We start from the raw sequence: 25794 nt of genomic DNA on the forward strand, positions 1-25794 counted from the left end.
GAGACACTGCCAAACTGTTTTCCAGAGAGGCTGTATCATTTTACATATCCTCTAGCAGTGCATGATGGTATAACATGAAAACTTACCCAAAAGTTAGGCAAAAGTTGCCCAAAGTCACATACTCGTAAGTATCAGAGCTAGGACACAGCCCCAGGTCTGCCTACTACAGACCCCACTCTGTTCTCTACAGTACATCATGCAACTGGCCTCAGTTTGCTTTGGAGTCACCAACATAGAGTGGTAATTGAAGCAGAGTTATGAATGACTTTACCATCAGAGTCTGAGATGAGAGGAAAAGGTTAGGCGTGGAGACCTATGAACTCCAGCAGTAGGAGAGGAATCTGCACATAACACTGAGAAAGTGTGACCAGAGGCATCAAAGAAAAGCCAGGAAAGAGAAGTTGCCAGGAAAATCCATACAGAGGGAGAACTTTTTAGGAAGGGTGTGGTCAAGAGCAATGTATGGCAGCTGAGCCTTAGTGTGACTTCTGCCAGAGTAGTTTTGGTAAAATGAGGGGATGGGAAGTGGAGGGAGATTTGAACAGAGCTTGATTTTGGTGCTCCAAAGAGTGATGCAATTAAGTCAGCAAACTCTATTTGGCTGCGAAGGATGGGGAGATGGGAGAGGTGGCAAGTAGAGAACTGGTGTCTTTTCGTTTGCTTTTGTTTCTGACCAAAATAGAAACCTCATGTTTACTTAAATTGCTAACAATTTAGTTCCAATTAGTTAATCCCTCCCTTCTTTTATAACTGTACCAACAAAAGCCATATTCCTGGTCCTTTGCTTCCTCTGACACTTTAATAGTGATTTTATGAAAAGCTATCTTCCTCTATATCTTACTTTCTCCTTCTTTGTCTCTCTAGATCCACTAATGAGTAGACTACCCATTGGATTCATGTTTCTAGGCATTACACAATTTCTGCAGGCTAATTTGGCATTTAAGGAACCAGTACTATCAACCTTTAAACTTCTTGAGAATTCTGAAAGTTCTTATCAGCATTTTTGACAGAGCCCTGCAGACCTTCTTGTCCTCCATATGTAAATCTGCTATTAATCCATTTATATTAATCCATAATAATCTATTCTAATTGAGAAATATAATCTAAATTCTGAATAACCACTTTACAAATATAGTTTGAAACATTTTGTAATTTTAAGACTTTTTTTTCACAATGTTTTATGCTTTTAAAATCTTTTTCAAATGATTTTTTCTGTTGTTATTCTTCTGATGAGGAGGGAAGGGTAATAATATCTCTCTCATATTAGAAATGATAAACATGAACCTTAGAGAAGTTAAATGGGACCTAAGATACTTCTGAAATTTCCTAGCCACTTATGTTTTCTCTTTTGTTGGTATGCACTATAATTTCTTTTTAGGAGTAAGGTGAAATTAGTTAATAGCCATAGATAGGAGGAAGAGAAATAATATCATCTCTTGAGATTTGTTTTCCTTTTTGAGAAAGAAAGGAACATTCGCTTTAGGAGAAACCTCTGAAATAAAAAAGAATGACAACGTCATTAGGTGGAACCTAATTATGAACTTTGAGTTGTGTAAATATAATTTGTACAGAAATAATTTTTAAAACATTTTTTGTTCCTGTACTTTACTTTTGCTTGAGTCCAATAAAAAGTCAAGCTCCAAATCTATGATTCAGGAGATGGTAAAGTCTCATAAGAGAGTACTGTAAACATACTGGTTTATAAACAAGAGCAGTGTTTTCGCTTAGATAATAATAGAAAGAGAAATTAATATTACAGCTTCAAGTAGGTCTATATCTATGTGTATAAAAGTTAGCATCAAAATGGTGTACGAGATTTAGCTTTTAAAGCTTATCACTATCAATAGCGAAATTGGATAATAATGAATAGTAATATAATAATAAAGCAGCATTTTACAGCCCCTCTGCTTTTCATAGTATATTCATTTACTTGTGCTTTTTTAAATCTAAAAACATTTCAGAGTTCATATGGTCCCACCAGATCCCAGTCATTTTACTGTCATTAGCTCTTGTTCTAAATATTGTCTTTTATGTGTTCTTATTCTTTTTTTCACATGATGATAAGTTTCTTGACAGCAGGTTGGTGATATCTATTCTATGCCCAGTTCTGGAATCATGCTCAGATATTTCCAGCCACTTCACCGCTGGGTACCACTGAATTTAGCTGGTATTTTCTGTTTTAGTTTTGTGACCCATAAAAGTTACTACTCTCAGGTGTCTCCTCTTTCAGGAAGCCTTCTTGCATCTCTTTGGGTGAATTCAGTCCCATTTCTGTGCTCCCATAACACTATAAGCATGTGTCTCTGACACTGGATTCAACAGGCTCATTATTTTATAATCACTGGTTTATAATCTGTCTCCCACACGGGGACATGGGCCCTTGCGAATGGGCTTGTTATACCTCCAGCCCATAGCGCAGCACTTAATGTTTGGTAGATATTCAATCATTGGCCTTTTGCTCAACAAAACAAATGCTTTTCTCTGAGATCATGGAGATACCTTTGAAGACAATCTTTCATTGTTAGTGTTTCTTGTTGCTTTCCTGTATAGCAACTTAGACCTCAATTTAGAACTCTTAGAAATCCTTTCCTGGTGTTGTCAGAGACAGGTGGCTGGGCACAGAGTGATGGTAGATTAAAAAGAGATTTTGTACTCTCTTGCTTCTTGGAGGCTTTCTCTATAATGTCATCATTACATGGAGCCTCCTTTAAGTATTCTATCCTCTGAGATTGTCATCTGGCTCCAGTGAGGATTCCTAAGAGCTTATTTCCTTGGGGCAGTTATCTAAACATGTATTCTTGCTCACAGTGAGCACAAAGAAATGAATGAGCACATTATCGCTGGTACCAAGTGTTGAACGGAAGTCAGCAACCAGTTCAGAGCTCATCTCATAAAGCCTCCTTGCATTTTTTGGTAACAATGAAGGGACAAAGTTTAGCAGTATTTTATTTATTTCTGGATTTCTGGAGTAGGACCCAGAGCCGCAGAGTTCATTGGATAAAGTGCTTAGCACAGTGACTGGCACAGGAGCGCTCGGAAAGGTGACTTCCCCCACCTCCTACTTCCCTGTCATCAAATTCATTCAGAATCAAATGAACAACTGAAGGGTAAGGAAATGTGACTTTCTTTCAGAGGATTTAGAACCAGTCCTTCCAGACCATAGTGCTACAGACAGGATTCTCATGGAAATCTTCGGCATCTTTTTTCCCAAAGTTTAAAATTTTTAACTTCCAAACTAAACATTTCCTAATTCTGGGCCTCATTTTGGGATGTTATTTACAATTCGAACACTGGAGTAACTATGGTGGGTCATAGCCCTTCCGTGTTGTTGACTATGTCGCTCTGGAATTCACCTGAGTGCAAATGTCTGATCTGCATTTATCTCAGTTCTCTTCCATGTTCTGCTCCAGCTAAATGCTAGGACAACGCTTCCTTGGTGGGACTTTGGAATTACATGGTATTTATTACTAGAGCTTCTTTTAGACTCTCATTTCTAATCCAGCTCATACCAGCTGTAAATATGTTAGTTTGGTTGTCAATGTTAAATATTGGTAACCAAGAACAAATAAGTAAAATGTAGTTTAACCTTGTTACTTAATTGTTAACCAAACAATGCAAGGAGGCCTTGTGAAATGAGCTCTGGACTTGTTATTGACTTCTGTTCAGTATTTGGTACCAGTGAGTCCCTGAATTGCCAAAGCTTGCTCTAATAATGACAGTTATTCATTTTCAGACAATAGAGCCAGTGATAAAATGCTTAGAAGCTAAGCAGAGGGAATAATAAATATTTGTTCTAGACAATGCAATGGCGAGAAACTGATGTAATAGGCAAGCCTTAACAACAGTTAAAATTGTATGGATGGTGGAAAAAATATAAATTTTAGGATGGACCTGGCTTTGTAACTTGGTACAGATGAGTAATTTAACCTCTATAAGCCTCAATTTCCTCATTCATGAAATGGAGAGAATAATATTCAGCTTTCAGGGTGTTTTAAGATGTAAACATAAGAGAAGTAATTTTTCCAACATTGTGTCTATCACATTACATGCCGCCAAGTGGTATTTGTAGAGGCTCATTATTAGTTTTCTAAAATTCAGGACAACATTGATCATGAATGCCCCATTAATTTAGTAAAAGCTCTTTGCAGGAAAAAAAAAAAACCAAACAACAAAAAATTAAAAACCCAGGAAAATTTCATTTTCACATTAAATAAACCCATCCAAGGCAAAAATTAAAACAAATTAAATACAACATTATCCATGACTACCCTATATTGTCACCTTGACTACCCTTTGGGGATATTCCTCTACTATCTATAAATGATAGCTTTTTTTCTAGGTCATCATCGTGGCTTGTTTACAGTGTTTTCACTTAAGCATTGGGCTCATTTCCAAAGTTCATACTATCCCAGTCGTTTTGTGATAGAAGCAACCTACACAGTGATGACAATGAGACTGCGACAGAGCATGCCATGAAAAGGAACTGATTAGAGAGAATAAAGTAGAAAGCGAAACCCAAAGAACTAAGAGGTGATGTTGAGAGAAATTGGAAAGGAAATTAAGATAGGATCAGTGGAGCAATAACCAAAGAATATCAAATGTGAAGAGTGAACTGAAAAACAAACAAACAAACAAAAACCAGTAATGTCTGTTATGATTTATGACCTTTCCCAAGGCAACAGATAATGAGGGCATTGGAGAGGGCACGACGTGGGGCAGAGAGACAGAAAGCCTGGCTGGGAGGGCGGGGAACATGGCATCGTGGCTGAGGCTATAGTCGGCAGAATGAAATACCCTGGATCAAGTCAAAGGGTGGGAGGTAAATGACTTCTTTTCATTTCCAGTAGTGTCTGTCTTCCTCTTCTCCATTTCAAGCAAAGATAGGCAAGTGGGTGCAAGGACCCATGCCCTTCTGAGGGAGTCACCTAGCAAACGCCAGCCGTGCTTTAGCTCTGAGCTTCATCCTTATGGAAACCAGGTGTTCATACTTATGAAAACTGGACTATAAATCCAGAGACGCAGAATTGCCTGCTCCACACAGAAGAAACTTGCCATATAAGTTATTCCAATTATACCTTAAATAATTTCACAAACTTGGCACAAGTGAGTGATGTCACTCAGGGAACAAGGAACACTAAACGTCCTTTCAAAACAAACTCCAGAAGAAAAACATTAGTCTTCTTCTCTGGTTGGGAATAATCTCAATACTTCTGGGTTCTTTTCTGTTCTTCACATCTTTTGCACATTTTCTCTTCTTGATAAAGCTCAAACCTATCCCTATTAGACCTTCCAGCAGATGACCTTGTCTTCTTTTTAGAATAAATAGAAGACATCAAACAGGAATTCTCCTGACTTCCCGCTATCAAAAGTACAAATTTACCTATATCTGTACCCATTTTTTCTTCCTTTCTGCTGTTACACTGAAAGAGGTGACCCTCTGCTGTATCTCAGGTAAATCTCTCCACCTGTACATGAGTCCATCATCCCTGTTCTCGCAGAGACATTGTTACGAGAATCAAATTCTCTTTCTTCTGTCCCTTAAATTTTCCTTTCCACTGATTCTTAGCACTTACACGTGCTCAGGTGTCAACTCGGAAGTCTGTAACAAGTATACAGAAGCTAACTTAACATTTCTCCTTGGATGTCTCAGACATTTCAAACTCAACAAGTCCAAGACTGTATTCACCATTTGCCTCCCATGAACTTCCTACTCCTTCCCTCTCACCAGTCGTCTTCTCCGTCTCAGAGGAATGGCTCCATAACCCAAACAAATATCTAGCTAGAAATCTGGAAATTATACCTAATTCCTCTTTTCTGTTCATTCCCCATAGCCAACAGACCAGCAAATCTTGTTGAATCTGTTTTCGAAATATATTCTGTAACAAAGCACTCCTTTCCACCTCATTACCACACTGGTTTAGATAACCCTCATCTTTTCCTGAATGGTTGTAACTGACTACTAACTGGTTTTCCCATCTTCAGTGTATAGGTCTTTACTAATCTCTTCTCTATACTGCAGTCAGAGGGATCTTTTAAAAATCCAAATATGATCATGCCACTCTCCTTGCCTTTAAAACAATGGTTTCCCACAGGGCTTCAGATAAAGTCCATACTTCTTAATATAGCACACGATACTGTTCACGAGCTACTCCTACTGATTTTTCAGTCTCATCTTTTGCCACATGCAATACTTCAGTCATTTTAAATGTCTTAATTGCCATCTTTCCATCCACTCTTTATCTAGCTTATACTCCTCTGGCTCCTAGTCTAAATTAGCACACTACCCTTCGTAGGATAATTTATTATAATTGCTTGTTTAATTCTTTGCTAAAATATAAAGGCAAGAACTTTGTCTGTCTCAGTCACCAATTTACCCTTCTCTCCGCTCACCCCAGCCTCCTCCGCCAGCCACTCTAGTATTTTGCTTAGTATCTGGTATCTAATAGATTCACAGTATTTATCAAATAAATGATCTTTTAGAGTTTTGTTGTCATTTCTCTTACTGAATTCAATAATCTTGATTCTCCTATGGTGTCTCAGAGACTATAATTGCAGAACTTTTTAAATTTCATGACTGTGGTGAGAAAGGAAAATTAAGCTTGCATCTTCCCAGAAAAACAAACACTATAGCTCCTTAGTCATTAATCCTTAAGGCTTAAAGGTTTGTAATACTTACCACCTATTTTCACAATGAATTTAGGCATTTAGAGAAAACTCCTTGTCTCAATATGAAGGTCATATGAATGTAAAGACATATATATGGTCATTTATATACAAAGGCAGTACTTGCCATTTAGGAGGGAAGAGTCTTCAAGGTTTTTGTTTGTTTCTCTTGGAATAGAGATAATGCTATAGACAAGACAATCTTTGGAAGTTCTAATATGCCCAATATCATTTAAAAACTATTTGTTGAATACCTACTAACCATAATATTTCATCTTATAAATTCTGCAATCCTAGATCCAGAAGGAACCTTCACTGCCAGTTAGGTATATTTCCTGGACACCACCTGGGAATTTAGTGTACAGCTTCTCTGACAGTCACTACCTTTCAGGAATGGGGTTCCATTGCTGATGAGGCTACATGCCCCACTACTAGAGACCCTAGTGCCACAATATTTTTTCTCTACTTCATTTTCCCTTCTCTAAACTACTATCTTTCTTTCTGTCACTTCTACACATTGGTCCTCTACTTCAACTTAAGTCCTCAACTTAAAATATTGGAAAGGAAGAGGTACGTGGGCAAAGAGAGACACCTTCCCCTAGTACCTAGTGTTTTATAGGCAACATGGTGGGCACATTTTATATGACACCTCACTAACTCTTTAAACAATCTAGTAAATTAAGCAGTATTAATCGCCTTTTACTTAGAGGTAAGTAAAACTTATCTTAATGTTCAAATCCAATTTTTTAAAACTCGAAATGTTCAGAATTAAGAACCTGGGGTCCTAATTTATATCTGTTAATAGATAGTTGCATGGAATTGGCCCCTTTTTACTATTTCTAAAATTGGAAGCACAGTTCTCATTGTCCTAAGCATCCTCACAAGGATTTTTTTGAAGACAGAGGCTTCACTGGCCATGTCCAATGAAAGTCTTTTAGCTGCATGAACATATCGTGGTCTTTGGAAATTACACTGGATGGAACTCTATTGCCCTGAGAAGTGAGAGCTTCTCTCAGAAATGCTTCAAGCCTTGGGGAAATGTTAGCTTATTGTGTTCTTTTCAGACTTGTGGGAAAATGTCTATGCTGGGGAGCAAGAATTTTTATTGTAACCTATTAACAATAAAGCAGCTCCTAACTATTGGAAGACTAAACAACCTGGACAAAAATAACATTGACATTTACATTGAGACAGTCAGGAGTGATTTAGATTCAGAGTTTGAGGATCATCGCAACAAACTGTTTTAGAGATTTACTAATATTCCAAAGTCAGTGTTTGGACATTCTAAATGAGTAATCCACTGATAGAAGTATATTTGGACTAAAATTATATTTTACACCATGTGTATAAATTTTGGTTTTGCCACATTGGTAAGTTTTTAATACGCTGATTTTTTTTTAAGCTGCTTAGTTTTCAAACTATCAAGTCACCAAATAACTATTTTGAATGCTTTTTTTCTCTTTAATTGATTCCATGGGTGAAGTTTAGACGAAATCTCAAAAAACACCTGTAATTCAAGGTTTCGGGGAAATTCTTGACACACTGTGGATTCTTTTGGGTTTCTATTATTTAATTCTGTCTTTCTGTTCTTTTCTCAGATTCTCCAAAGTACTCACTATTTACGTTGGATAAGCCAGTACTGCAGACTACATTCCCAATGCATTTTCCAATGACGATAACTGTCCTTGAAATTCTTTCAGACCTGGAAATCTACCTGCGTGAAACCAGTAGGTATGTACTTCTTTAAACTATTGTAGGTTATATAAGAAACTCTACAAAATAAATCTGCCTAGAGAACCTAACAGAAACATGCCATGATATTTAATGAGTTATCTTTGGATGTTGACATAATGGGTAACTTCTCTTCCTTTCCTTTTCCTTACTATTTTAAATAATGAATGTATATCACTTTTATAATAAAGAAGCCTTACTTTTGAAAAAGCAATTATAGGTACAATAACATCCAAACACGTGGAACGAGATCTCAGGTAAATGTACAGGCAACAGAATGCTAAGCAGGGACATAGACATATCTACTGATTATAGAAATAGATTGTAACTGCATTGCCTAGCTCACCTCATGTGCTGGCTTCTTTGCAGACTACAAATATAACTCAAAACATGACAACAGGGTTTTGGTACCAGGTTACTTCTAACCTTCTGTGAAAGGTCAACACCTTCTCCAAACAGCTTAGCTGAATAATTTTGAATTTAACCTCAGAAACTAGTGTAGTTGATCTGAGCTGTTTGGGTCTAAGTAATACACCTACTATTCAGTAACAAGAGTTAACAAGATAAAAAGCGTCTGTATATACATGTAGGTGATCAAACTTGTCAATTGCCCAATCTTGAATTTTAATGGATTGACAGAATTTACATTAGGGAAATCAGAGAAGTGCTTCCCAAAAAGGTCTTAAGTTCTTACTATAAATGTAGGCAAATTCTATTAAATCTAGAAAGCTGGCAGGAACTTCCAGCCTAGTAATGTTTACTAAAAGCTGATTTTAGTTAGGAAAACAAACTAAAAGGTAACCTCTTCAGAATTTGTAATACACATTCATACAAACATACACATATGCAAAGACAAACTTTTTACAATTTTTATTTTATTCATTTCTTCATTCATGAATCCACTCATTCATTAATTTCGCAAATGCTTTTATGAGTATCTTCTATGTGAGAGGCAAAATCTTAGGAGCTGGGGACTACGCCAGTGGGGGAAAAAAAATCACTGCATTCATGAAGCTTAGGTTTATAATGCTAGAGAGATTAAAAAACAAGTGAACAAGTAAACTGCATAATATGTCAGATGTATATGCATGTTAAGAAAAAAAATAAATCCAGGAAGTGCGGTAGTGAGAGGTGGGCGTGTAGAAAGAGACACAATTGTTGGAAATAAGGTGGTCACAAAAGGCCTTACAGGTAAGGTCATTTGGTTAAGAAAAGCAGAAGTGTGGGTTCCAGACAACTTTGATATTTCTCTTTTTCAAACCATTTGAGCAGCAGAAGTGGGAGAATATGGATCTAGTGTTTCTGTTATTTTTATTGCACATGTGAAATAAACCTTCTTTTTATGCTCTAAGAGTGGTATCTTCAGCATGAGAATGTGTTTCTTATACAGAAATAATACACAGGAAACACGTTTCCTCCAGAGTTACATGCCTAGACAACAGACTCTCTCAAATGTTACTCTTCAATGCCCCATCGAACTAACACAACTGTATATATGGGCATTAGTTCCTTTTTCTGTTCATTTATGTATTTGTTTTCTGAAGTTGACTATGACCCCACTGAAGGCAACGATGGGACAATGATTTATTCATCTTGGCAGTCTCAGTGCTTAGCCCAGTGCCAAGCACATGTTAGGTGCTCAGTGATTGCCAGTTGAGGAAATTAATTTTGAAAGTAAAATAGATATTGACTTTGAACAGTTCATAAGATGAATGGCCAGTGGCCACATTTACCTACTAAACAGTCCAAAGGAGATAACTGTCTTACATCATAATGACTTCTGGATTTCTCCGAGCCCATTATGGACCTGGCATCATTTTTTAGTTTGTTTTCCTAACTTAAATCAGCTTTTAGGAAACATCATTAGGACAGAAGTTTCTGCCAGCTTTCTAGATTTAAAAGAATCTGCCTATTCTACTTGCTCTGTAAAATAAAATGATGTGTCCCTAACGGGGATACTTTCAGTATAAGCAACTCTGAGAGGTTGTTTCCAATTCTATTTCCATATGACAGTGCTATAAAATGAGACATCTGTCATCTCTACATTTTTCTTCTACCTCTGTGACAGATAATCTGGTATATATCTTCTTTCTGAGATGATATGTAAGGGTGATATTTTTAATACTAGATTAGGGGTAAATTATGACAGCTTATGATATCTATACTAGGGGGAATAATAATAGGGAAAAAAGAGAACCCAAAACCTTAATTTGATAATTGAGTCCCAATTCTAGACCTTAATAATAATTGTGTGGTTTTAGACAAGTTACCCAATCTTTATAAATCCCATGATCACATTGTAAACTGGGAGTAGTAATTACTGCTTCAGAGTATTATCATGAAGGTCAAGTTGAACGATATATGTAAAGTATTTGGCATGTGGGTATTCAGTAGATTATTATTAATATTTTTACTGCCAATAATAATAGTGTTACTATTGAAGAACTTAGGCAAATAAGATTTTTTAATCAGTTGTCGAGCACGATTATAATCACTGAGGCTAATACTCAGAAATATGTTTTGCACTTTAAAATTACCTTTCTCTATTTGCTCATAATAATATCAAACCAAGTAATGTTTATAATATTCTTGGATGTTTTATCACTTAATATGAAGGAAGTATAAAATATTATTTCCAAAAAAATTTTGGCTGCAAAATGAGATTTAATAGGGAACATCTCTGTGGCCTCAAAGCATCATATGCGATGAGGGACAGCTTAGCAAACACTTCGCCATCATGGTGGTTGATGTGGTCTCTGCCACTTTTCTCGTAGAAAGATACAGTCAATGAAAATCATTATCTTTTCGGGTAGGAAAGCGATGATTTAGTGGGGTTAACTCTAGTCTGATCACTTTTTCTTCTTGTTTCTTTAGAGTCTTGAAGTATAACTAAGGCCAGAGACCACCACTAAGCACAGACATCACCAACCTGCATGATTATGGAGATAGTCTGTCTGATGCTAAAAATGTCTCTAGTTTTTTGACAGCGGCTAAATAACCATGGGGTCAAGTGGACTTGGAAAAGCAGCAACATTAGATGAACTGCTAAGCACTTGCATTGAGATGTTTGGTATGAGCCTTTTTTTCCCTTGGTATATCTTGACACTATCACTTCCTCCTATTCAGAGGAAAGCATTGCTGTAGAACAGAATGCAATCTCCACACCTTGGTATATTTAAGACTTTTTCGAATGACCCAAGTCTGTCTCCCCAGTATCACTACCCTCTGCCTTTCCTTCCCTTTCCTGTCCACAGCTCATAACATAGCCACACTGTCCACTTAATGTCTCTGGACAATTCCCTGCATCTTTCTACCTTCATGCCTTTATCATATCCCTTCCACTGAAATTCCACTTCAGGACTCGTCTCAGATGTCATTTCTGGTGTTCATAATACTATTTCTAATCTGCTCTGTCAGGAAGGCTTCCTTCACCATCCCACAGCCCCTTGTAACTTTCTTAAGGCATATGGTATGTGATGCTGTAATTATTTCTTGGTCTTTTGGCTTAGACAAGTATGGGTAGCAGAATTTGCTGCATTCTATATCTTCTACTGCATGATAGACTTTACAGCTATGTGCTTTTTATATTGTTTATGGATCCATCTCAGCATTCTGGATTATTACTTACACAAAAAATAGTTACACAGTTGTTTGCTGAATTGTTTTTATAGGAAGAGTTAAAACAGAGTAATATTGCCGTATAAAATACAGGCTAGTCGGGTAAATTTCAGTTTTAGATAAACCACATTTTTAGTATAAGTGTGTCCTAAATAAGGCATGGGGACATACTTATACCAAAAATTCTTTGTGGTTTACCTTAATTCAAATTTAACTAAGTGTCCCGGATTTTTATTTGCTAAATTCTGACAACGCTAACCCAGAAGAAAGGTAAGACCTACCCACTTAACTTGCAAGAAAATACCAGCAGAAATAGGAGGAAAATGATAATTGGATCTATGAAAAATGTTTGACACTAATGTTTCTCTACTAATATCAGAAAAAGAGAAGAGTAGTGCTGTTACCTCCTTACCCCTCATTTTATTTTATTTTTTAACAGATGACAATGGAGAGCTGAATAATAGTTATTTGCCAAGAATAGTTCTACTGATGCACCGATGGTATTTATCTTCCACTGAATTGGCAGAAAAACTTCTCTGCATATATCTTTTCAACTACTGTGTAATTTTTACAATCATAAATCAAGTTCTGTGTTTATGTAGAGAGAGTGTCTAACCAAAGCCAGTAAATTAAGATGAATAAACAGTCTTCAGTCAGTTATCCAGCTGTTTTGTGAATATATATAGATGTCTAGACAAAACATCTGGAGGATGGACCAAACAGTTGACTATCCATCTGGATGTTTTGGCTCTACTTGAAAATAATCACTAGCTATAAAATGAAACAGAAGCTGTAGGCTGAATGTTTCTAACCGGTCTTAAACATTTCTGCTGTTAGTACAATAAAAGAATATTTAACACTGATTTGAGACCTAAATTATTCCTTTTAGAATGACAAAATGGTGGACCCAGAGAATACGATTTAGACAATTTGGAAATGCCAGCCAAAATAATATGATCTGGCTCAGGTACAAACACCACCTAAGTTTTTATATCTTCTCTTGCTGGCAAGACACAAAGAACATTCTAGCAGGTTTATTGTGATTTGTTGATTGATGTTAATTTTAGATTTCCTTCTGACGTAAGAGCAAAAAAAAAAAATAACATAGTTAGAAACCCTGTTCTATAAGGGCTTTTAGCAGTTCATCAACTTTTGTACACAACGCAGTCCTAAAAGGTAGTTGAAAGTCAAATGACTGAAAATGGCAAAATAGTCTCACATTTATAAGGAGGCTTCATTTCCCAATATCAAATGTTTATTATATAATCATTAATGTTGGTTGCTATAGTCTCTGCCTGCTTCAAGCCCAGAGGGCCCTGCAGGTGAGTGAGAAGCCTGGAAGGGGAAGGGGTCCATGGAGTGGAATTAGGGCCAAGTGGGGCATCCACCTACTCACTTCAACTTCCTCCACTTCCACTTTTTCCCTCCATCTTTCCCACAACCTCGGGGCAGGAGGAGATATTAGAGAAGGTAAGGGGACATTCACTCTGAACAGAGGTCCTTGGAAGTGAGTCAGATCCCAGTCCCCCGTGGCCCAAGGGTTTCACAGGTCTCACGATTGAGACTAGTGCACAGAGACTGATGGATCTGTGACATTGACTCCATCCAGCCCTGCCCCACCTTAGGATCCAAACACTATCCAAAGAATGTGCCCCAAACAGCATTCTCATCATTTGTGTGTCTGATGATGTATGAAATACAAACAAAAATGGAATTAGGCACAGTCAAGCTGAGTACCTGAAAGAAAGATTTATAAAAGTTGTAACTGTCTGCAAATCAACATTTCCTTAGTCTTTCCTCCCTTCAGATCCCTTGCTCACTGCATACCTATGGTTCCTCGCATATAGTAGGAGCTCAGTAATATGTGTTTGAAAATGTGTGAATAAATAGACTTGAAAATAAATTGCAACACAACTTGTGTATTTACATACCTGAAAATTACGTTTTCAAATACTGAAGAAATTAGAATACATATATAAGGCATTAATCCTAAATACAAAATCTTTTTGGCTAAAATGGTGCTACTACGTACCACCAATTTTAAATTATCTCTAGTTGGTAGTATATTTATAATTATAGTTGACAGTCATCATTTGGTGAGTGCTCAGGAAGGTAAAATAGATTTTATAAGTGGCTTCTCTTCCAGACCAAAAAAGTACATTCCAAAGCAATAATATATTGTTTTAATTATTCAGTGCTAACATCATCAGAATCCACTTTTCTCCCCATTTGAACATCCACATAACCCAACTGTTCCCAGTATGGCCCTCTTATCAGGAATTCACCTAAACTGATCAAACAGGGCGGGTGTGCAGAGGAAACAAGGTGCAAGGAGTTTTTCTTTAACTAGCGTACGTACCGAAATGCCAGCGGGGAAAGCTGTGATGAATTTCGATTAAAGATCTGCTACTTCATGAGGTAAATATCCTTACAGATTTGTTTCTGGTTCTGAGACAGTTGACGCTTTCATTTTCCTTGAGCCGCAGACCTAGTCTAACAACAAAGTTCACTCAGGTTCCCCTTTTATTGATTTTGCTAAAATTGGCTCTCCTCTGTCATTGGGGGTAGAATTTATCTTTTTTTGGACTAGAGCTCAAGCAGTGATTAATGTAATTAGGGAATGACACCAACTGTTAGAGTAAATTCTTTTTTTTCCTACTCCCTCCCCATACATATTCCCACCTACTTGCTAGGAGTCGAGAGAGTGGTTTCCTTCTGGAAAGAGTTGGAAAGAGAGGCTCAGCATGGGAGTGGTGGACTTGGGTCCTTGATTGAAGGAGAGACAAGCGGGACTCAATATGATGGATGGGGGACAGAAGGTTGCTAATTTGGGATGCGCATCATTAGATATAACCTGTAAAATAATACAATAGTTTTCATAGAGGTCCAGCTTGAAATCAGTTGTTAAAAACGTTTGATGCGTTTCAGGTACTGGATTCTGAAGTTTCCTGCAGAGTTTAATTTGGACCTTGGTTTGATCCGTATGACTGAGGAATTCCGAGAAGCAGCTAGCCAACTAGGATATGAAAAACACATCAGCCTCATCGACATATCCAGCATGTAAGAGTGGCGCAAGCTTCTTTCAAACATGAGTCCACTGTTTGGGGGAGGAAGTAGTGATGATTCCACTTGATCTTAATCCATATCATTTCAAAATAAAGGTGTGCTTTTTTTGAGAAAAGCCTTGCTGCAATGAGCTCCATTGGATGTAGTTCATCTCTCCAAGTTTCTATTGCCTTATTTATAAAATGCGTAGAGTACCTTTCTCATAGGATTATCATGAGCATCCAATAAGTACATAAGATGGCATGTAAAAGCATTTGGTATATAATAGAGGCTCAGTACTTATTGAGTCTAGTTAATGTCTCCCATGCTCTTGCCACTCATGGAGTAGTCTATGGATTGGCAGCATTTGCATCACCTGGGAGCTCAATAGAAATGCAGAATCTCAGGCCCTACCTGAACCTGATTAATTGGAAACTGCATTTTAATAAGATCCCCAGTCAATTGACATGCTCATTCAAGTTTGAGAAGCCCTGTACCATGGTGCATCTGAGGTTAGCCTGAGGCTAAACAAATGTTGATCATAGAGGTACCATGAACCAGTTAGCTCAGTTATTAGGAATGTGGTGCTAATTAGGCTAGTGTTTTATATCAAGTAGTTAAATTTGCATAGAGAAAACTATTTTATGACCCTAAGTATGATTATCCATCTTGCAAATATATGCTCTTGTGTCCTAGGCATTTGTACTGTTTTCCTAGAATACTTCTTCAAGTGTGATCAACAGTGAGTGATCCAGGAATCATGTCATTAAATATACAGATTATTCAGGTTTATTCCCAGTGAATCAGAATCTCCGACAGTGAAGTCCCTGCTCCTGTCTTTATAACAAGCTTTTCAGATCATCCATATCTTGCTGAAGTGTGAGAATCAGCCAGGTTCTGGTGATTCCTCAATGTCTTAAATCACTATCTATATATTGATAAACCCCTAAATTTATACACCTAGCCCTGACCTTTCCCTGATGATCCCAACCTTACTGACCACAAGAAAGGCTAAGTAAGAGATTCTGGAAGGATCAGTGAAAATCCACCCTGTCTGGAAAAACAACTCGAAATTTATGTCCTATTGGGGATGGGTCAGTAGTTTACTCTCCAAATACGCAGGGCAGGGCATGTATTTTGCAAAAGCCCCTGGAGGCAGGCCAACAGTTACAGAGTCAGTAGGTTAATAACTTCCATTGAGTGAAATGAGCTTTTGGCAAACTGACCAACTGACCAGACTCACTCTCCTTTTACAGTCCTTCTTATGACTGGATGAGAAGAGTCACGCAGAGGAAAAAAGTATCCAAGAAGGGAAAAGCCTGTCTGCTATTTGACCATCTGGAGCCCATTGAATTGGCTGAACACCTCACTTTTCTGGAGCATAAATCTTTTAGAAGGATCTCAGTAAGCAACTTGACATTTTTTCTTCCAAGGATAACAACCAGTATGCCAACTTTCCCAAGAACCGCATTTTCATACTCTGAAGTGTTGGCAGCCTCTTTTACTGTGCTCTATTGGAAAAGTGCCCTTAATTCACAGGAACAATCCCTCTCAACCAAAAATAAATATTATCCTGTCTTTATTTGATGGCTCAGGAGCTATATTTCTGTCGCTATTTTCAATGTCACCCTTCATAGGATTAAAGCATGATTTTCTAAATACGCAGTGGAGATTTAACCGTTTGAGGTATATTTAGCTCCATTGACTTCTCCCAAGTAGATGGTCTTTTGCTAGGCCCTTTGTTTGGGGAAAGAAATATTTATTTAGGTTGGGATTTCTACGAATGCCTAATTGTGGGTGTAGGTTGAAAATAGGAATTGTAGGCTTTGAGGAGACTCTCAACATCAGGTTGTTTCTTTCCCAGCGATGGAAACCCTGAATTAAAATTTTCTTTCCTGCTCTGTTGTGATAGCATTTCTTCTCTACCTCCCCTCTCTTCTTCCTGACTATGGTCTCTTCCTAGCCACCCACTCACTACCCACTTGTTATGATAATAGTTCCACAATGGTTCACTAGCAGCCTTTGTCTTTGTCTCATCAAACCGGGGAGCAGGGGAGCAGTCACTCCTCCTCCTTCCTTTCCAAGATGCCAGGGAATGAATTATGTTGTTCTTTGAAAAGAAAATGAGGTTAGAAGAATGGATTTCTGAAAGATTGATTCTTTTTACTATGTAATCCTACTTGGAGAGGGCCTTACTGATTCCCCTGCAAGCAGGCCATGAGAGGAACCCCCTGCTCTGTGTATATGATAAGTTCATAAGTATTTCATAACATTCATACTGACTTCCTGAAAATAAGGCTATTTTGCTAAAGAGCTGCTTTATTTCAATTACTATTTTTTTCTTTAAGAAACTTGACAAAATTGTGACTTGGAATCATTATATTTATATTCATTTACTCTTCTGTAATGTATGCCATTATATCTCAAACTTGCCTGACCATTAGAATTACCAGTTATGGGTAAAAAATGGAAATTCTCAGGTTCTTCCTCTGTAGATACTGAATATTTAGGTCTGGGGTGTTCCTAGAAACCACTATTTTAGCAAATACCCCAGGGGGATATTGTGATCCAGTAAATTTGGAATGTGACTTTGAATCTTATCCCTTTCTTGACCTACCAACACTGATGTGTAATGATGTATGTCTGAACTGGAGAGCAAAATGCAGCAAAATGACATGCTAAAGGTACATGTATGTTCAAACTTGTAAGATGCCCTTATAAATGTGACATGAAAGAAATCATTATGTTATTATGAAATAATATCTCACTGTCATGCAACATTCTAATTTCTGATTTTGGAAAGACTTCATTATAATTCAGACTCTCTAAACCTTCCTTTACTAGTTCACTGATTACCAAAGCTATGTCATCCATGGCTGTCTGGAGAATAACCCAACTTTGGAGAGATCTATTGCTTTATTTAATGGAATCTCTAAATGGGTCCAGTTGATGGTTCTTAGCAAACCAACCCCCCAGCAAAGGGCAGAAGTCATCACAAAGTTTATCAATGTTGCCAAGGTATGTATGTCTGGTAATTAGACTGGGATTCTTAAAGGATTCTGGATGTTTATTCACTCTATTGAGAAAAGTCATTGAGGAAATTTGGGGTTCACAATATAAAGGACAATCAAACTACTCCTAAATTTCTAATGAACAAATCATACTTTTCTCATGCAAGAAGAAGGCTCGTAATTGGCAATACTTAAAAGTATTTAATGGAGCTATTTTTCTGTGAAATGATTGATATATTTTTCAAGTGGATTTTATTTGTACTTCATTTTAAGATATTTTTTGTAGGTTCTTGTTATTAAATTGTACATGCATTCACCTGTAATTCAGAAAGCTTAGAATAATATAAAAATTGTTACAAAGTGTTGATTAACATTTTTTATTGCAGAAGCTCCTTCAGCTCAAAAATTTTAATACCCTGATGGCAGTGGTGGGAGGCCTTAGTCATAGTTCCATTTCACGCCTTAAGGAGACTCATTCTCATCTTTCTTCAGAAGTTACAAAGGTACAGTAGATTTGGATCCTGATTCCAAGTTAAAAAAAAAAAATTTGTAAGCTGCTTAGGGATAGGATATGCTTAACAAATGTCACTCAGAGGGGACGGTTTTCTTCTTAGGCAATGATAGATTATACATGGGGAATAAAATAAGAAGGAAATAACCATGCCACCTGGAAAACAGATTAGAGATGGTGGCAAGTGTCCCAATAAGAGTGCCTGAATGCCATTAACATATTGTAGTTATAAATAATCAACAAATATGTATTTGGTATTTCCTATGTGACAGGCACTGTGATACACACAGAGGGTACAAGGTAAATAAGACAGAAATTATTCCTCCCCTCCCCTCCCCAGATGCAGTCATGTAATGCTTGCTCTATGTCATGGCACTGTGTTTGACACAGCAGAAGATACAAGGGAAGGGGAGACCTAGGCCTTGTTTGGTATAGAAATTCTTTTATATTATAGCTAAGTTATCAGGGACAAAAGTATATTTTTTAAAAATGGTTATTTCCTAAATTGAGCTTTTCTGCCATATTATTTCCAGATTACAATAATAATAATATTTTTCCTCATTAAGCAAAAGATAACATTTTATTCTTAGGAAAAGATTTCGTTGTAAGAGTGTCCTTTGATGTATCAGTTAGGACACTTTCAACTCTAATTTTTTTTTTAATCTCAAAATTGCTTAAACAGTAAGGAAATGAATCATCTTCTCACATACCGGGAAGCTCAGAGGCAGGGCTAATTTCAGGCATGGTCTGATCAGAGCTATGGCTCAGTTGCTGCGCCTTCCTCTGAGTTTCACATGTTTTGTTTGTTGTTGTTTTTTGTTTTTGTTTTTGTTTTTCCCATCAGACTAGCTTCCCTCCTGATTGGGCTATCAGCAGCCCCCCAAAAATCATGCTTTCTTGTTCATGAAAGGTAGAGACAGGGAGAACCCTCTACGGCCCTGCCCCCCATGGAATCAAAGATCTTTTTAGGCAAATTGAACCATCTCAAATTACATGCCCACCCCTGAACTGATAACAGTTGCCAGAAGAATACAATGTACTGAATGGCTTAACTACATGTTCCTGAACCAATCACAAACAGGAGGGGTAGAATTATGATGATGCTAGATCAACCCATCCTTGGATCTGGGGATGGAAACAGCTCCATCTAAGTCACATGGGATGCTTTGGGGAAGAGTAGACTGAGCAAAATTGGGGTCCCTTAGGAAGGCCTGGTTGCTGTTAGGCAACCAACAATAACTTGTCCATATAAACAGGAGGATGTAAACCACAGAAGCACTGCTGTCTGACCTCAAACACTGCACTTATTCCAAGTATGATGGGGTTCATTATGTAAGTGTTTCATTTTCCTTTAGCTTTGTACTGAATTTCAAGTAAAGAAAAAAGCACATTTTAAATGTTGTGAAGAATACAAATTCAGCAGAGGCTCAGAGAGGCTTGGAACCACAAGAGTATCTTCAAAAATTATTTATTTGAACTCTTTCTTACAGGGAAGGGAACTGAGGCCCTCCATATTTAGGTGACTTGCTCAAGGTCACTCTTTTAGTTAGTGGTAGAGTCTAAAACCACAGCTATCTCATACCTCAGTGTAATTTTTTCTACTCTATATTCTACTCTATATTGTCTCAGATTAACCTTCAAATAATATTTCCAAAGCAACTTTCTTGGACTAACTGGGAAATTTTAATATACTTACTTTAAATGTAATGCAATATATGTTTATATTCGTGAAATGTAATGTTTCTCTTAATTGAAAAATACTTATATATACATGATGTTATTTAACATCCCAACATCCCCAATAGGTAGGCAGAGCTGTAGGCTATTTCTATATTGTAGCAGAATAGAACAGGCTGTCCAACTCACAGCCTGGCCTAATACATTTTTCTTTTTTTCCTGGTTAATGTTTCCTTGCATCAACATTGGTGCAATTGATACTTCTCTCAGTAGCTGAGGAATTTCCTTGCCACACACTGCAGGTCTGAGGGTGGGCAGAAAGGAAGGCTGTCTGAAAATTTTACTTTCCATCTGTTCCCAGAACTGGAATGAAATGACAGAGCTGGTCTCCTCCAATGGCAATTACTGCAATTATCGCAAGGCCTTTGCTGACTGTGATGGCTTCAAAATCCCCATCCTTGGCGTGCACTTGAAAGACTTGATAGCGGTCCATGTCATTTTCCCAGACTGGACAGAGGAGAACAAAGTGAACATTGTGAAAATGCACCAGCTCTCCGTCACCCTGAATGAACTGGTCTCCCTGCAGAATGCCTCTCACCACTTAGAACCCAACATGGATTTGATCAACCTGCTCACGGTGAGTCCAAGGAACCAGAATTTGTGCTAATAACTCTTCTGTATCTCACTTTTCAGAGGATGCAAGAGATCTATGCCAGTAATTCACTAGGGAGAGAGGTTAGACAGGGTAACTGGATAGGGAGAAATCTCAAAGGATGAGGGGAGGGGACCCCACATCCCTAACCACATGACTTGAGACTCTAACCTCAGAGCAAAGAAACTTCCTTTTGCTTTGAGAAGCCCAATCTCTGCTCTTGCAACTCCAGCTTCTGAGGTTCTTAGAGAGGCACCCCCAGAGCTATCCTCAGCCCCTCGTTCTCCTTTATCACACTTATGTAATTACCCACCTCCTTCTATGTGTCCTCAACTCACCTGCTTCTGTTTACTCTCACTGCACTGCTGTTGTTGACACCTTGAGTAATGCCAGGGCTTCCTCTGATCTCCCTGCTCCTCACTGTTACCTCCCCAAACCCCAAGATATTTTTTTGCATTAGATTTTTTTTTCTGTTTACATGTCTTCTACATGACATGTCCCCAGCACCTCTCATGACCCCTGGCATCATTAGGGGCTCAACAATGAACTGAATGCTGCATTTAGGAATGACAAAAGTTCACCTACCATTCATACTTTTTGGCATTTGTGGCACACACCTTTAACTGGTCTCCGGGACCTAGCACTTATAGACACGACAGGTGTGTAGAAGAGAACATTTCCCATTGGCTGCCTCTTTGTCAAGGGGAAGAAGCATAACCACATTCTCACCTTTGCTTAAACAAGTGAAGGAGCAATTTTCCTGTTTGGGTTTATAACACCGTAGCATCGGAAACTTGGCTGCAATACTGAATTGACTATCTTCCTTTAATGGCCATGGGAAATGAAAACAGTAACCTTTCTGAAGCTCTGAGAACTTAAATCCTCTAAGACTGCCACGCTGGAATTAGAGTGTGGCTCCTAGACCTTCTCACCAACTGTTCCTAGAGCACATAATTGTTTACCAAAGAAGAGAACCCCTAAGTGTACACAGGGATGCCAGCCGCACCCTCAGTATAAAGCAGAAATGGCCAAGGCACAAAAACACGAATCTCTTGGGGTTGAGTGTGTGTGACAAACAGTAAACACACAGACATTCTCTATGGGGTGGGGGGGGGGAAGGACCTCACAATAATCGAGGCACCTGCATTTATTAATCATTTGCCATGTAAATCTGTTTCCATGAATAAGAGACCAGAGTGGCAACCTCAAATAGACTACAACCCCACAGACACAGGTGATGCGTTCAGACCGCCCTGGCTTTCACATGTCCATGTCCAGGTTGTCTCCATGATGCGGAGGAGAACATCACAGAGCAGGGGCCTGCATGCAAGACCATTTCTCATCTAGACAAAAGATAATGATGGAGTAGGAAAATTAATTTTGATTTATAAATGCAGCAAGCAGCGTTATGACAGATATTTAGAGAAATGTTGAAGGATTTTTTAATGAAAGTTTTAGAGTGCAAATTGGAAAACCGAACTCCAGAAACAAAAGTTAAGTAATAATTGCTTTGTGTTGGGAAGAAAAGAAAAAAGATGGCAGCGCCACCCCACGCCACCCCCGATCGAGGATGAACATCTACTTTGTAATGTGGAAATATTGTTGTCATTTATTCTATTTTGCATCTGCAAAAATTAAGTAATCTCTTTTTGTCTCTCCCTCTTTATGGATGCAGAAAGAAGGAGTCGGTTACAGAATAAAATCTATGAGGGCAGGGACTCTGTCTGCCATTTTAATCAATCACTGTCACCTTAGCCCCCTGAATGGCCCCCATGAAGGAAGGAAGACCACACTCCCAAACTGTTGGGGATTAGATTGTTCCTCTTTTCAGAAAAGAACTGGAGAAGACATTTTTTATTGTGATCCCAGTTAATGTACCAGGAACTTTAAAAGCAAATGCTTCTCATTTCATGGTATATGAAATAGTTCAATTCTTTTCATAGTATTTTTAGATCTATCAGTTATCTTTACCATTCTGAGTATATGCAAATAACTGGAAAGCCCCTGTAGTTTTACAGTCTCATAAGAAAAAAGAAGAAGAATTGCAAAACTGGTGAATGCAGATAGTTTAGCAACCAAGTGGATTTTATGTCACAATTCTCCTGTCCAGCATATTATAATTTTAATGTCCAGGACATTATGATTCTAATGTCCAGACTGAATCCACAACCATCTTTGCCAATAAGCTTAGGTGTAAAAAATGCAGCAACATGAGGCAGCGACCCAGAACATTTTTCAGAACAACCAAACTCAAAATATGTGAGATGCTAGGAAATATTCTTGAAATCTCATTGACAAGCTGCCTATATTTTTTAAAAGATGGAATGGGAAGCAGGACAGGTTATATTGTACAGGGCTGTAAAGCCAAGAGGAGATCTGAGAAGGTAGTAAAATCATGGCTGGGAAGCAGAGAGTCGGCAGGCACCCCCCAGAGCACTGCTTTATCTTCACAACAGTGGCACTTGGCTGCTGTGGTGATGGGAAGCCAGACCCTGCAGTCCCCATCTGTGTAGCCCTCTGGTACACATTAGCTCATTTAAGCTTCACAGCAGTCCTGGAAGCGAGCCATTATCTACGATTCCCATTTTACAGATCTGGAGACTGAGACTCAAAAAGGTTACATGCCCAGGTTCACACCACCAATAATAAATGGAGAGCAAACATTTGTGTTCTGTGTCTTTTGGGAGAGCATCTCCTTTACTTCGTGGGGGGCTTATCTGAATTTCTGGTTAGATGTTCTGGCACTGTTGTCATCCTCTCTCCACCAGATGCCAGGGCCAGCCAGACATTAGAGGCCAAATCGGGAGGACAGGGACATGCGCGTCGAAGTCTGGATTAACTCCTGATAACAAAGAATTCAAAAAGAAGAAATTACTTGGTTTTCTTTCTATGCATGTAACATTCATAATGCAAGGCAACGAGCTGGGACAGGGAATACAGAGGTGGACGCGCTATCTGCTTTCGTGCGGCTTAGAGCCTAGCAGAGTCTTTTATTGTGGAATTTACAAAATGGTAGGCAACTGCCTACGGCAGGTGTGCTTTATTTGGCTTACATGGAATCATAAACAATTTTTGTTATTAGTTACCGGTTTTTAAAAGTTGGGATATTTCACATAAAACTCCATTTTTCTGGTGTTTCTTGACAAATCAAGGCATGGCAATTGTCAGGATTATAATAGCTTGCCATAGCTGAGTAATGGCTGCCTCCCATTCATCAGAGACCATGCCATTCCCCATTGCTTGCCTGCCTCAGAGATTCAGTGCCAGATTTCACTTATCAGCACAAATTTTCCGTGTTGTCAAGCTGAGAGGAAAGATCTTCAAGTTACTTACATCTGGGAAGACACTTTTTCCAAATAATAATTGTCATACCAGTATCTCTATCAAAATATCACTTTCACGTACCCAATTCACTCTTTTTTATAACAGGCTGGCTCCTCAAGGCATTAGTTTGTGACATGGGGATGGTCCTCTCTTGTGAAAAGGCAGAGCCCCTATAGGGAGGAGTGATGGCTGGTTAGGGGAAGGTGGATATGGTGTCCATTCATTGCAAGCAGGATTTTTATGATCTGAAATAATGCTGGGGTAATTTTATAGTAAAGTCGATTTCATTATGTTTAGAGAATACCTTTAAGTGACAAATCTGAGAAAAGCAATATGGGACCTGCTATATGCCATCCTTAGTTTAAGTGTTATATTTAGTAGCTAGAACAGTAACTAGAATGATCCCTGGCACATAATAAATGATCAATAAATATTTTTTGAATGAACAAATGAATGATTCAAAAGTGCCATTTTATATTATCGGCTTTTTAAAAAATAAGCTAGAGCCAGAATATAAATCTTTGAAAGATATCCTTTCCCTCTGAGTTTTCTCTTGAATCTTCTTTCTTTTTCTTTCCCCTCATTCCAAATCTATACATATTAAGTCTTATCTTTAGACAAAAGATTAGAGAAAAATTTTCACACCTACGTGGTCAAGGAAAGGACAGGTACTTGGTTATCTTCACTGCTGATGAAATGGTATGATTCATCAGGTGTCTTAACATTAAATACAGGAGTTATCCAGGCTTATTTTAAGTCTCTTAACTTCCATTTCAGGTGAATGGGACCATACATTTTAAGTTTTTCTAGCTTTTATCCATGCTCTCCATTCCTGGTCTTATCGTCCTTGCCTACCCTGATCTGTCTCTCTGTCTTTCTTTGTCCAAGTCCTCAAAGTGAGATCCCAATTCACAAGTTCCTGAATAAATCAATCTTGATTATTTCTGTCTTCAGTGGCCCCCACACATAATAATATTAGTAGCAACAGCTATAATTATAATAGTAACATTAACATCGAAGTTCATTTCTTAAAATTTTACTGTGTACTAGGTTCTGTGTGAAATGCTTTACAAGTATTATTCCATTTGATCCTGATAAAAATCTAATTCATTAGGGAATTTTCTGATCATGCCCATTTAATAGACATAGAAACTGAGTGTCAGAAAGAAATAACTGGCTTAGGGTCACAGAGCTAACTAGTGGCAGGCTCAGCATTTGAACTCAAACTTGCCTAACTCCAAAATTTCTCCCTCACACTTTATATACTGCCTCCCCGAGCAATATCTATAGCACTTAGAGTGGGGCAATTTCCTTCATATTTAGCATGTGTTGCCTTTTATTGATGTGAATATACTTTCTTTGTGTTCAAATCCTATTTATTCCAATAAGTTGTCAGGTTTTTGAGAGCAAGGGTATTTTATACCATTTTATATCACCAGGACTGAGTACAATTCCCTAAAATAACAGAAACCTATTAATTGCTTCTTTATTTCTCAGTTCTCTAATGAAACTTCTAAGGCAGTATTTATTACAAGTCTTATTTCATGTATCTGCCCCTACTT

The 25794-nt window shown here is 38.0% G+C and overlaps 1 protein-coding gene across 12 annotated transcripts in view; it reads left to right on the plus strand.

Annotated features, from left to right (window-relative positions):
• The window catches only part of RASGRP3 (RAS guanyl releasing protein 3), an 85269-nt gene that overhangs the window by 39738 nt on the left and 19737 nt on the right, over positions 1 to 25794 (plus strand). For 6 of the 12 annotated variants that reach the window (XM_016136033.2, XM_016136031.2, XM_016136038.2 and 3 more), the window contains 9 exons: positions 8262 to 8394; positions 11269 to 11464; positions 12452 to 12554; positions 14368 to 14430; positions 14941 to 15072; positions 16314 to 16461; positions 17902 to 18075; positions 18455 to 18571; positions 20618 to 20893. In XM_016136033.2, the coding sequence (XP_015991519.1) occupies positions 11395 to 11464; positions 12452 to 12554; positions 14368 to 14430; positions 14941 to 15072; positions 16314 to 16461; positions 17902 to 18075; positions 18455 to 18571; positions 20618 to 20893 (1083 nt within the window). In that variant the 5' untranslated portion in view covers positions 8262 to 8394; positions 11269 to 11394. The other 6 variants (XM_016136027.2, XM_016136030.2, XM_016136028.2 and 3 more) reach the window with 4 other exon arrangements.

This window comes from Rousettus aegyptiacus, unplaced genomic scaffold (assembly GCF_014176215.1).
Source record: "Rousettus aegyptiacus isolate mRouAeg1 unplaced genomic scaffold, mRouAeg1.p scaffold_m13_p_7, whole genome shotgun sequence".
Classification (NCBI taxonomy): Eukaryota; Metazoa; Chordata; class Mammalia; order Chiroptera; family Pteropodidae; genus Rousettus; species Rousettus aegyptiacus.